Source organism: Acomys minous (genome assembly GCF_964271855.1).
Source record: "Acomys minous genome assembly, chromosome: 16".
In the NCBI taxonomy this organism is placed as follows: Eukaryota; Metazoa; Chordata; class Mammalia; order Rodentia; family Muridae; genus Acomys; species Acomys minous.
In genome coordinates this window covers 25,531,372-25,544,723 of record NC_140498.1, presented here as the reverse complement: position 1 = coordinate 25,544,723, position 13,352 = coordinate 25,531,372, and the positions used below count along the sequence as shown (strand labels likewise).

The following is a 13,352-nucleotide window of genomic DNA, read 5'->3' as shown; positions in this document are numbered from 1 at the left end:
AGGTCCATGTAGAGGACCAAGGTCTCAATATTTTGAAAACTTGCCACCCCCCCCCCCAAAAAGAAAACTTGCTCTATATTTGGGAAGACACAATCCCACAGTTAGTGTGAAGTACGGGGCAGAATCAGATGATTTCATAGTCAAGTTGAATGTGACCTGTTTTTCAGATGAAAAAGTAACTAGGATTCCATCCCAGGGAGAGCATGATTTTCATCTGAGAAGCACCTGTGCCAAGAGTATAAGCAGTCAAATCCCTGATGACGTGTGGCATCCCTGACAAGGTTCAGTCGCATGGGATAGCAGTACCAGAAGCAGGAAGAAGGCTAAAAAAAAAATGAGGCTTTTGCTCCTAAACTCTATGCCTCTCTGGGTCTATTTTGTGGTTCACAGGATCTATCGTATCTCTCTTGTAATGGAGACTTTTGAAATTTTGAGATGAAACGTTTGTAGGACAAAGCAACTCTTGTCTCAACACTTCTGCATCCTCAGGAGACATTTGGCTAAGGAGTCAAATTGTTGTGGTCAAATTTAGAAAGAAGGTCTTACTGGGTCTCTGTGGTAGAGAGATTTGCCCTTTATAAGACATTAAGTGCTCTGAGATACCATGCAGAGAAACAGAAATGACTGTAGACAGCCCTCAGTTTCCAGAGGGACACAGGCTCAGTGCTGGTATAAATACCCAAGTGCATGAATGTCCAGATACCTTACATCAACGGTATAGTGTCTATATATGAACTTCAAATCATCTGTGCTACTTATAATATCTAATGAATGCAGTATAGCATAACATAAATAGCTCTCATACTATATTGCTAAGGAAATAATAACAAAAAAAAGGTTTTAACATGTTCAATATATCCACAATTATTTTGCATCTTTAAATTTTATTTTTAATTGGGTTGAATGCTCAGTGTTTAAAGTGGCTTGCTGTGCAAATGTAAGGGCCTGTGTTCAGATCCTGGAACCCATCCAAAGCCTAGTTCTGGCTCAATGTGGCTGTGACCCTAGTGTAGGGTAGAAGGAAGGGAGGGAGATCATGTGGGTCCCCATAGCTTGCTGACCAGCCCCAGTCTAACTAAAACAGCAAGGCTCAAGTAAGAGAAAGATTCTGCCTCAAAATTATGGCAAGAAGCAATAGAGGAAGACACTTGGTATTGATCTCTGGCCTTCTCTCTCTCCTCTCTCTCTCTCTCTCTCTCTCTCTCTCTCTCTCTCTCTCTCTCTCACATACACACACACACACACACACACACACACACACATACACTCAACATTTAAAAAATTAGCATAATAGCTGTATATACTTATGAGCTACATGCGACATTCATATGTGTGTACTTTATATGCAATGTGTTAGTATATCTGTTACCTGTGAATTTTATCAGTTCTTTATAAGGAAAGAAGTGAGCTTTCTCCACCAGCTATTTTGAAATACTTGCTTGGTTGCTGTCAGCTGCACTCCTATGCTATTACAAGTTAATTGTCCTCTTATTCACCCAGCCACTGTACCTGTTAACCATCCTTTGACATTCCTCTCTGTCCCCACCTCCCTTCCTAGTCTCTGCTCTTGTGAGAGCAACTTTGTAGCTTCTACATGTAAGTGAAGACAGCAGCACTTGTCTTTCTGTGCCTGACTCATTTTGTTTACTATAATGTCTTTCCTCCTCACATTACTGCTCTGTGATTGGCTCAGTGTGCAGATGCTGAGTCCATAGATGTGCAGAGCCAACTGTCCATTTGGCTTGGTAAAGGCATTTGCCTGCAGAGTTCTTTACCACGTTCTAAGGCCAATTAGTGAAAAACTCTGGAAACTGCGGCTGCCCTCTTGATTGACAGCTAAAAATCTAGAAAAGGCTCTACCCACTAATATCACAATGAAGTCTTCTATAACTCTTAACCCTCGACTCCCAAGGAAGTCTGCCTTTACAAACTTAAGGCTGAGTCACCAGCCTTGTTCAGCCCTTGTCTGTGGAAAAAGAAAGTCCGTTCTCTTCTAAAATGTTTGTTCTTCAAAGCCCGAGTCCTACGGGGGTGGGGGGGGGTGGGGGGGTGGGGGGGGTGGGGGGGTGGGGGGGGTGGGGGGGTGGGGGGAGGGAGAGACTTCAGAGTCACGAGAGAGCCATCACATGGAATCAAAATGTCCACTAACAAAGACAAAAGGACGCCCCCTCCTTTTGTACCTTGTGAACATTCAGGCTCCTCTTGGGCATAAATACTATGCAACTTTTACAGGACTGGGTTTTGTTTTATTGTTTGTGCGTTTGGTTGTTTTCTCCTCTATGGACACATTCACTTTGCTGAAGACCTCGCCTCACTCCACACCTGAGGAGCTCATGACTCTTATACCTGGGGTAGTGCCAAGGAAGATTCCATCCTCCTCACCCAGTCTCCTCCAATGCCGCAGAGCTCCCCAACTTTGTCTTAGTTCTTATCAAAATGGGGGGACCTTTAAAGGGAAATATATTGCCTTTCAACACAAATGGCTTTTTGGGTTCTCCTCAGAAAACATGATCAGCCCAGCCAGCACTGGGGACTATGACACAGCCACTGTGGAGTTGTGATGATGTCTTGACACACAGCAGTGGGAATGTGGTGTCTCCTGGGAACCTGCCTGGGCTCTGCTTTAAGCGAGTCAGCATACTAGCAGCATTCTTGGGACATTCCAAGCCTCCCATACCCATCCCTCTCACCCACATAATTAATTTTCAGATTGCAGAGCAGATAGAAAAACAGCTTCTAGACCCAGGATTGTCGTGTAGTTACGCAATGGGGTTACTTTATTGGGAGGGCCTCTTTTGAGGTGCCCAGACTCAGGCCACAAATGCCTAGCATTTTGTTGTATAAGAAAAATGTAGCCTGCAGGAACCCTTTATAAAAACTTGTATGTAAGGAACTGTGGGCCTTGAGTAAGGGGTGAAAGAGCTTGTATTAGTCTTATATTCTGTGAGCTGGCCTAGAAGAGGTGGCAGAGTGGGGGACAAGTCATGCTTATCCCATACTGCCTCTTAACTATGTTTGGTCTTTATACCAGCTATTTGCAAACATATATAAGCCAGCCAATCAAGTTAGAAAAGGCTACAACTCTAAATTCTCGTTAAAGAATTCAGAAGCCTAATTGAGTCAGCTTCCCAGGATAACACAACGCCTCTGCAGAAGGCACACCCTCTACCACAGCCCCTCCATTCCTGTCCAGAGCACAGCTGGTCTCAAGTCTATGGATTTACTAGAATCAAACTGAAATATGTACCAGAGCATACCATTGAGCTTGGTGGGACCTTTTCATTTAGCCCAATAAAGAAGCTTAATCTAATTAATATAACAAATTACTCAAATAACAAAATACTACTTAGATTTTTTTTTTTAATTCATGCTATCTTCATGGGATATTTTCAAGGCCCAGATGATAAGTGTCTATCTAGGCTAGGATGGACACATCTAAGAATCCAAGGGCTAAAACAGAGGTTTATTAGCTTTCTGCTTCACTTTAGATCATAGTAGCACTGCCTGAGCTGTCCCAGGACAGAGGACTGCCCTTCCACACCAGATACACAGTATGGATTTCTGTAGAAAGGAAGAGAGACTAGTATTATTGGCCACAGGCTTTACATTCCTACTACTATACTAAGGGTTGAGGACCCACCTGGAGCCTGGATAAAAAGATGCTTAAGGACCCAAAGTCACACTGAGCCCGCACACTGAGGGACCCCCACGACCATTTTTGCTCCTGAGGCTACAGCATCTGGCACTCCCAAGTTAAGGCCCGGGGTTTTAAATACTAAGCCCCCTCGAGTTCAGTGGAATCTCCTGCTCACTCAGCTCTTAAGGGTGCTGATTTTCCAGCTGATCCCAAATCTTGGGTGGTGGGGGTGGGGGGCTTAAGTCGGCTGCATTTGGCAGAAGACGGCTTCCTGTTTCTAAGAAAGAAAGGCTTATGAGGGTTTAGCAAAGGACTCCAGGAGCTTTTGGACTGCAAAAGGGCTCTTGCAAAACAACATTTGGATGATTTACGTGTAAATGAATCAGAAACATGTGGATTGAATTTCCTTGCGAATACAGATGGGTTTAAAAATTAACGGAAAAAGTGTTTGGCAAAATACATTTGGGTTTTTCTTTTAATTGAATCTAAAATGTCAGAGGTGGGGGTAGGGAAGCAAGAGTAATGTGGGTGGGGGCAGCACATGGCCTGGCCTCCTCCCTCTGTCCATCTGTGTTAACGCAGTTCCTTTATTTTTAAGGTACATTTTCCCAGGCATGATGGTTTAGATAAAAGAAGAGAAAGAAGTCCACTTTCCACACACATTAATCACTAAGGAAAGCGTTCATTTAAGTTTAGACTTGTCAATTAAAAAAAAAAAGTTGTTTTTTTTTTTTTCTGTTTTCTGTGTTGTCATTAGTAACCAAAGACAGCTTTGTCTTCAATTTTAACATAGGCATCTCTCTTGGTATATTTTCAAGGTGCCACACTGTTGGATTTCTCCTACAGTGACAGCCCCCCCCCTATTTTTCACACCCTTTATGTTAAAAGCGTGCCTTATGGAATGGTGTCTATTTGATGTAACAGCAAATGCAGACCAGAGGAGTTAATCAAGACTCTCAGGGTCACCCAGCTAGACTGGAGACAGTCAGAGTTAACCTGCTTTGGGGTTAAACCCAGGCTCTATACTTCTGCATCTACTGCTATTTAAATTTCCAGCACCTCCTGAGTACTTCAGTTCACTGCACGCTCTAGCCAAGGAGGCTGACATTCAGGAAGACAATTAACCATCTCAAGGGACGCACTCCGCAGTGGGCAGGCGAGAAGCAGAATTTCCCAAACACCGTTATGCAGCTGCTCGCTCCAAACTCTGTGAAGGAATTTGGGTTGACTTAAAGCAGCTCTTCCCTTCATAGGGAATCCTCCCAGAAATCCTGAGAGTACAAAAGCCACTCTACACTTTCAGGCAACCCCATGCTTCCTCCAGACCTGGACTTTGTTTCTCCCTGTGAACAGTGCCTGCCGGGGCTGCCATATCCTTTTCCCAGCTAGGGCTGAAGGGAAGGCCCTCAGATGGTTGCTCTGTTGCTTAATTTTCCTACTAATACAGAACATAAGGCGAGACTGTTAGCAGAAAGTGTTGGCAGTTACCGTGGCCTTTTCTCTCTTTCTTTAACATTTTGGATGTGATGGGAGGGAGGGACGGCAGAATGACAAACTGAAAATTCTCACTATTTTGCAAAATCTGAGGCTGCGTCCTTCCCAATGGTATTTAAGCTATGCAACTTTCCAGTTACGTCTTAAAATTGAAGTCAGATTTGGAGGACTGCTTAGGGATACTCTATTGTCTTAGAGATACACAGGCATGCTGATATAATTCTTTGATAAAGTAGATGTATGTTTTGTGACAAAATTCATTCGTGGGAAGATGCAAGGACATCTGGTTCCTATTCCATTGTCCTTGTCATGCGTAGGTTTTGTGTGTGTGTGTGTGTGTGTGTGTGTGTGTGTGTGTGTGTGTGTGTGTCCCTCCCCTGTGAAATGTTTGGATGCAAAACCATTGACTTCTGTCTTTTCTTTCCCTAGCGATATCTGGCATGATTGTTCCTCCCATGTGAAAGAATTGCCTTGAAGAATTTTATCAATGAAGAGGTTGGATTCTGCTACGAAAGTAATCTGATATGAGTCCCAGAGCGGAACTTTTAACTCAGGCCTTTTTAAGAGGAATCACACAATAACTGCAGATTTTTAAACAAAATCACCGACCTTGCAAGTACTGAAATTGGAAAGGGGATCTGCCAGAGCAGGGTGTTGGTTAAAGCTGTACCCCCAAGTATCTGGGGGATATATTTATTCTGTATTGATAAAAAGCAAACCCGTCTTTTGTTTTCTTTCTTTTTTTTTTTTTAAGCTTAACTCTGCAATCATTTGTCTTTTATAAACCATAAAGCCGCACACAAGGGCCATTATTAATAAGACTCCATGTTTTAATTTATGATGTTTTTAAAGCTGTGTAAGGGGAGAATGAAGTGGTGGTATTTACAAAAAAGCTAAAAGGAAAAAAAAAAAAGAAAAACAGGGAAAAATGAAATTAAAAACAAAACAAAACAAAAAAAAAAGCTTGTATGGGACAGAATAGGAATGCCAGTTAGACTTTTTAGAAAACTAAGGGTCGGCTTTTGCGCCTTAAAGCATATCAATGGTAGTTAGCCCAGACAGTGCATTTTCAATATCTAACTTAACATGCCACCCCTTAGCAGTGCAAGCTTCTTTCTCTCTTTTGTATGGTTGTCTTAAGTAACTGTGTAAATAAGTGCAGCCTGGAAAGTTACCGAGCGACATACGTGATCACATTTCCCCCTTGTACTCAGAAAATCCAGTGCCTCTAGACAGATTGTTTAAAAACAAAAACAAAAACAAAAAACCAGAAACCTGCATCTTTAAATCTGGATCTCATTCTTTTCCTCATGACAACTTCTCCTGGAGCTGGTGGCCTCTGAGAGTGGGGTGGCACCTGCACTGAGTGAGAGTCTCATGCAAGGCTTCATGGGACAGGGTCCAGGCACAGGATGCCATGTACGCCCGCCAGTTTTCCAAGCCAAAACCTCACTTGCACTCCACCATCCACCGAGAGATTCCAGCTTACTCATGCTAGAATCCTAAATGCTAACTCTAGGTCCAGGCTCAAAAAGCTCAAAGAAGACAACTGACAAAAGCAAGCAAGCAAGCAAGCAAGCAGGCAGGCAGGCAGGCAGGTGGTTCAGTTCCAGGCTCCCAAATCACAAGGGGTGGGGACGGGGCCTGCACCAATAGACCCTGCCTGGTCAGAAAGTTACAACGTCAGTCAACAGGTAAAGTGCTTTGGAGTTCACAGTGAGAGAACACTGGGGGAGAGGAAGATAAGGTGGAGGCCTCAAACTCAGCTTTCTGTGGGACTTTTTGCTTTCAGCTGGGAAGTGTTCTTAAAGAAACCATAGCAAAGATGCCACCAGCGAGGCTCCGTGGAGGCGCGCTCCTGGCAGACTTTTCTTTGTTTGCCCTTCTGTTTCTGTATGTAGTTATAAATACTGTAGATTTTTTTTTGTGATTTGTTTTTTTGCCAAAGTTGTTGTTTTATTTATACATTTTAATGTCTTTCGATGGTTTCGATATCACACACACACACACACACACACACACACACACACATACACACGAAAAGATTTTATTGCATATTTTGCAAAGAAATAAAAAGCGCACTACCTTTAGCTTGCACATACTTGCAATGTCAATTCAAAGGCTTTTTGTTTGTTTGTTTTAATGGGGATTTTGTAAAATATCCATATAAATAATGTATTTATCTTTGGAATTTGTACATTGCTTTTCTCTCCTTCCTCCCACCCCCCCCCCACCCTCAGTTTATTTTTTTGTGTGTGTGTTTGCTTTGTGAACAGTGCATTTAGCTTGGTCACCTATGGTTGTGTTAACTGTTTCAATGTGGTTTTTAAACAATTAATTTTTAGGTATTTTTAGTATTGTTATAAACCATGCTTCAATTTTTTTTTTATTTTCACCCAAAAGCCATTGTCTATTTTTGTATTATTTGTAAGTTAAGAAGTTTTTTCCAATATATGGCAAAAAAAATAGTAGCATATTATTCTTGTAGTATTTAGTTCTGTAGATTTAAAAATAATGTATCCTTTGCTTTGGAAGCATACAAAAATGCTGTTTTACTCTATTAATATGCATGGTATCTCTCCCTTTGGAGTGACGCATTTTGTGCATTAAATTTGGGGGAGAAACTTCATAGAGATCAATGAACATACTTTCTTTCTTAAGTCTGCTTGTATATTCTGTCTTTCACATAAATATAAACCAGCAGATTGGATGCCTTAACAATGCAAATCATATCCATTTCACCTGTACATTGTACTGTGCACCCCAACTGTCAGTCGTCACTAACATTCTAAGAAAAAAAAAAAGAAAAAGAAGAAAAAAAAAACAAAGAAATTGAAAAGCACAAAAGAACTGTTTTGTTACTTTAAGACAATGTTACTTTTTCTAGTAGAGCAAGTGATCATTAACGATGCTGCGACTGTGCATGCCCCGTATGGATTTCAATGGTTTTCACTAGACTGTCAGAGTGCGGATTTTTATGGGTTGGGGAGGGCAAGGGGGAGGGAAGTTGGGGGGGGTTGGTAAGGGAAGGGAGGGAGGAAAGCTGATTTTTCATGGTGAGAAATAATAATGACGACTGATGATAATAATAATAATAATAATAATAATAAAAAGAAACTGGAAAAATATAAGCAAGGTTTAGCATTGCTTCTCCGTACTCAGAAAGGTTGTCTGAACTCGTGTGGTAAGCGCTGGCCTGAAGATGTCTAAGGTCTAAAGCCATATTTTCGTCTGGTGAGCCAGACAACTGTCTGCAAAGGAACGAACAAGTGAACCGGTGAGGTGTCTGGCTCAGACCCTGACAAAAGACACCACCAGTCTGTTAGCTATGTGCCGTGGTAAGAAAGCCCAAAGAGCCTTTAAGAAGAAAACGTGTATCATTTGTGTGTTGTTGCTTACGTTTGATTAGACGATGGAGAAGCATGCTGGTCCAAGGAACCACTTTCTTCTACAAAAGGTTTTGTTTTCAAGTTCCTTTAAGCTATTGCCCTCTAGATACAGAATATGGCTTTTAAAAGAAGATGGAGTAGACAGTTCAATTCAGATCTCAGTTCGGGGGGGAAAGAGCCCTGCCTCTGGATGACTGGATTTGCCTATGCCATGCCGGGCCTCACAACGTAGGATGCAGCTTTTATGAGCTCATCTCTCAGTCTACTAATCTTTCACTTCCTTATCAAACTTTTCAATACACGCACACACACACACACTGTACAGTTCAATTGTCAGAGCACTTAACTACTGTAGAGATTGTTATAATTTTTCTTTTGTGTTTGTTTTGTTTTTGTTTTTTGTTGTTTTTTTGTTTTTGTTTTTGTTTTTTGCAAAAATTCAAGCTGTAAAAACTTTTCAACTTTCACAATATTTAATTAAAGTTACTTCCTGTCTGTGATGGCAGTTCCTAGTGGCGTATTCATTTCTCTATGGCAGAGGAGCAACACTCAATGAACTGCAGAGGGCCTGGGTTTGCTATTATTCAGGCCAGTGTTGACACCCAAAGAAAATTAGCCTAGACCTGGGACACCCACTTCCTTTCTTTGTAGAGCCTCAGGGATTTGCTAATTTGGAATGCAAATTGAACGTGCACAGCGCACTGGTGCCCTCTGCTGGCAAGAGCCAGGTGTGCATGTGCACGTGCTGTCCCCCAGAGAAGCCAAGGGCCCCCAGTCCTCTTATCAATGATCAGAGAAATCCGCCCCCGCTTCATTACAGGAGCTGAGCTGGGAATCCGGGAAATGGTCATCCTAGAACACCATTCTCTGCGCTGGACGTCTGAGCTAAATGCTTCCTATACAACTGCTAATTAATCCCAGTGAGCCTTCTGGCCAATTAATTATATGCCCTGGCTTGCTGATGAGGCATGTGTGACGAGAGAACCTATATTTTTTTTTAACTTCATGTGGATAATAGAGTTTTTTTTTCTTTTTCCTGATGGCCAAAACCACATCTGTCTGAGATCAAACTTTGCAGGCATGCAGAAGGTGTGCAAATGCTACAGGCACCCAGAAGGTACGCACACATCCGGGACGGTGTCACTTAGTGTCCTGTCTGGATAGTGCGTCTCTCCATTGTGCTTCCCATGTCTTTACTAATTTTGCAATGACTGGACACAATGAGGTTAATGATGCTTACAAAATGCCTCCACCAACAGAAACTCCATAGGCAGAGCTAATAGGCTGTCCCAGAACTACCAGCACATCCATTTGCGGCAGACGCTGCTACTGACCTGCTCTGAAATACAGCCCAAGGTAAGGTCGGGAAAGGCTATCCTGTGTAAGCCAATAAGCACAGACGCCGTCATCCCGTCTTCAACAGAGACTCTTGCCGGAGCAGCTTGACCATTTGCTATCCATTTTTGGTTTTCTGTATCAGGGTCAGAAGATAAAAACTGGACGAAATGTTCAGGGTGCCTCCAGGAGCCTCGTGGTGTCAGGCAAGACAAATGGCTTCCAAGTTATCGTGGTCTATAATGCTTAAACTGCGAGAGGCAGGCCGACTCCAGAGTCCCACAGAGTGAAAAACGAGTGAGCACACGCTGAATTATCGGCTTAGTGCTTGTTAAGGTCTACCTCTTGACTTCCTTCCTTCCTTCCTTCCTTCCTTCCTTCCTTCCTTCCTTCACTCATGTAGTCATTCATTTATTTATTTCCTGGTTCCTTTAAGCCTCAAGCATTTGCCGTCCCATCCTCATGACACTAGATGTGGGGTGGCTCCATTTGTAAGGGACACTAACATTGTTTCCATTCTTGGAGCTTACAGTGCAATAGAAAAAAAAATGACATGAAGTACTCCTCCACCAACACACACAACATCTAAGAATGGTAATGAAATGCAAGACAAGAATGCTTTGAAGGTATAGCACAGTGAGATCTGACATAATCTAAGAACTTTCTGGAAAAGGCCTCCCGAGAAAGGAGCAGTTGAGCTGAGTAGAAAGAGTGAGCACGGCAGGCAGAATGGATGAGTGTAACGACTAAGTTTCAAGTAGGATAAGGAGCACCCAGGAGCAGAAGGACTGTGTGGATGACCTTGTGAGGCACAGCAAGCCCATTTCACAGCACACTCTGGGGACCTGGCGTGGCCTTGGTGTGCTCGGTGCTAATGAGCCGATCAGTTGAAGCTCCTTCCTACAGAGCCTACGACAACCTCATACTCACAGTCCCTGAGTGTTCACAAAGGCAATGCTGGATAAAAGCAATGAGGCAGCTTCTTAGGGTGAAGGGGACAGGCAGAGAGTGGTTGGCTAGGGCCCCCAGCAAACACATGCTTCATCTGACATAAACACATGGCCTAGGACCATCCAGACAATTATGCCCACACCAGAGCATGTGCTCTTGACAGCCATAGTTCACTTTAGGCATTTAAGATGTGGTACTGCTAGATTTTTTTTTCCAGTGGAGTTGAGGCCTTTCATTTTATAAATGTTGGAGTCTAATCTAAAATCAGTGACTCAAAAGATTGTGTTAGTGGCAAGAAAGATGGCTCGGAGGCACTTGAGAGCACTGGCTACTCTTGTAGAGAATCCAGGTTCAGTTCCTAGCACCCACATGGTGGATCACAATCATCTGTAACACAGGCTACAGATACAAAAATTCCATAAGTCCAAGTTGCTAAAGGCAATACTTAAATGGTCCTCATGGTGTGGTCATCCCAGGAGGGCAAAGAATGCTGCCAAAAGAGGGGCCATTTATGAACTACTCTGCAAGAGTGGTTCCCTCTTCTGGGCTCCTCTAGCACTGCACATATGAGGTACCCATGCATACTTGCAAGTAATACTCATATACATATAACCAAAACGAGAGAGAGAGAGACAGATAGACAGACAGACAGACAGACAGACAGACACAGACAGACAGAGAGACAGAGACACACACACAGAGAGAGACAGAGACAGAGACAGACAGAGACAGACAGACAGACAGATAGAGACACAGAGATACACACAGAGAGACAGAAAGACAGAGAGACAGAGAGAGAATAAGACAAATAAAGATCTACATTCATTGTTCCTTTAAATTGTCAGTGTAGTGCTTCTGTCCCAAAGTTCAAGTTACTGAGGTAGCATTTAAACAGTCCTCATGCTGTAAACATCCCAGGAGAGCAAAGAATGCCGGAAAAAGAGGAAGGCATCTATGTGCTGCCCTGCCAGACAAACGGGCACTCTTTAAATGCTAAAAGGAAAGCGTGCAATAGGCAACTGTGATCAATACCTTGAGACTTACTTGACTGTGAGAAAAACCAAGTATTGAAACTAACAGCCATGGGGCGGTGGGAAGGTGAGACCACAGTCTCGCGAAAGCCTGCTGACTGCAGGAGTCACTCGCTGTTCAATATACAAGCCCACTTAAAAGGCAACAGTAAACTCCTCTTGCCTCACAAAAGACTCATCACAGATGAATTTATTTTTACATAAAATTGCAAAGATCTGAACTCTTTCCAACATGCCAGCATTGAAATCTTGACATGATCACTTCCACCCTTGCCCACACCATCACTTGCTCATTGATCAGGCACCAAGTCTCATCCTACTGCAAGGGAAAGTCTCAAGCCTATTTGAACTCATGTTGCTTTCGACCTTTGACCTGACCACAGCCTCTGTTCCCTCTCAACACTTGTGTTCCATCACCTCTTCTCTATCTACTTTTTTTGCTGTCCATCTCATTTTTTTCCTTTTTTTTTTTTTGTTTTTTTGTTTTTTGGTTTTTTGAGACAGGGTCTCTCTGTGTAGCCTTGGCTGTCCTGGACTCACTTTGTAGACCAGGCTGTCCTCGAACTCACAGCGATCCATCAGCCTCTGCCTCCCAAGTGCTGGGATTAAAAGAATGTGCCACCACGCCCAGCCCACTGTTCATCTCATAACACATTTATTATCCTGTTAGACAGCAGGGAGGTTTCCATATTGTGCACACAGATCTAATGTATAGACTTAGAGGTGTCATTTATGTACCTCCAAGAATGAGTTACGGGGGACAGGGGGAAACTGAGGAGCACCAGGAGGTCACTGCCATGGTCCAGGCAACGTAAAGAGCTTAAAGGAGGAAAATGATAGGACTAAGGAGATATAAAAGAACCATTGTAGTTTGGTCATTGACGTAATATGGGAGTTAAGGAAGAACAAACAAGTCAAAATAATAATCAGCTATATGTATTTGGGGGGCTGGGAAGAGAACCCAGGACCACACACATGGTCTTTACCACCAAGCTACAGTGCTCATCAGAAAGCTAAGTGGCTTTTGACAAAGGCAACTTCTGTTTTTTTGTTTTTTGTTTGTTTGTTTTGTTTTGTTTTGTTTTTAAAGGTTGCTTCTCTGGGCTGTTTCCTTGCTGTGGAGACAATGATTAGATCCTTCCTACTTCTTCTTTTACTCCCCTCCCCCTTTCCAATATGACCTTCTCCTCCAGGGGCTTCTCCATTACACCAAGAGTGAAATTCACTTTCCGTAACTAGAAACACCTTGTTTTTCTTTTCTTTCTTTCTTCTTTCTTTCTTTCTTTCTTTCTTTCTTTCTTTCTTTCTTTCTTTCTTTCAACAGAAGCATCAAGCAGTTTTATCTCATTTCTCTGGAGAATTTTGGTATAGTGGGACTAATTTTGATCTATTTAGCATACTTTTTTCCCACCAATGGTAAAAATTTCACATTCTATATTAAGAACAATAGTTCTGAGCCCTGGAATCAACCACAAGTCTGATCACAGTGGGTTTTCTTGAGGAAACACCCAGTGC

The 13,352-nt window shown here is 42.7% G+C and overlaps 1 protein-coding gene across 7 annotated transcripts in view; it reads left to right on the top strand.

The window, feature by feature from the left end:
• Nucleotides 1-7,755, top strand: part of EBF1 (EBF transcription factor 1) — a 395,401-nt gene extending 387,646 nt beyond the window's left edge. For all 7 annotated transcript variants that reach the window (XM_084763355.1, XM_084763354.1, XM_084763353.1 and 4 more), the window contains one exon: nucleotides 5,561-7,755. In XM_084763355.1, the coding sequence (XP_084619481.1) occupies nucleotides 5,561-5,592 (32 nt within the window). In that variant the 3' untranslated portion in view covers nucleotides 5,593-7,755. The remainder of the gene's footprint in view (nucleotides 1-5,560) is intronic.
• Nucleotides 7,756-13,352: the final 5,597 nt, after the last annotated feature.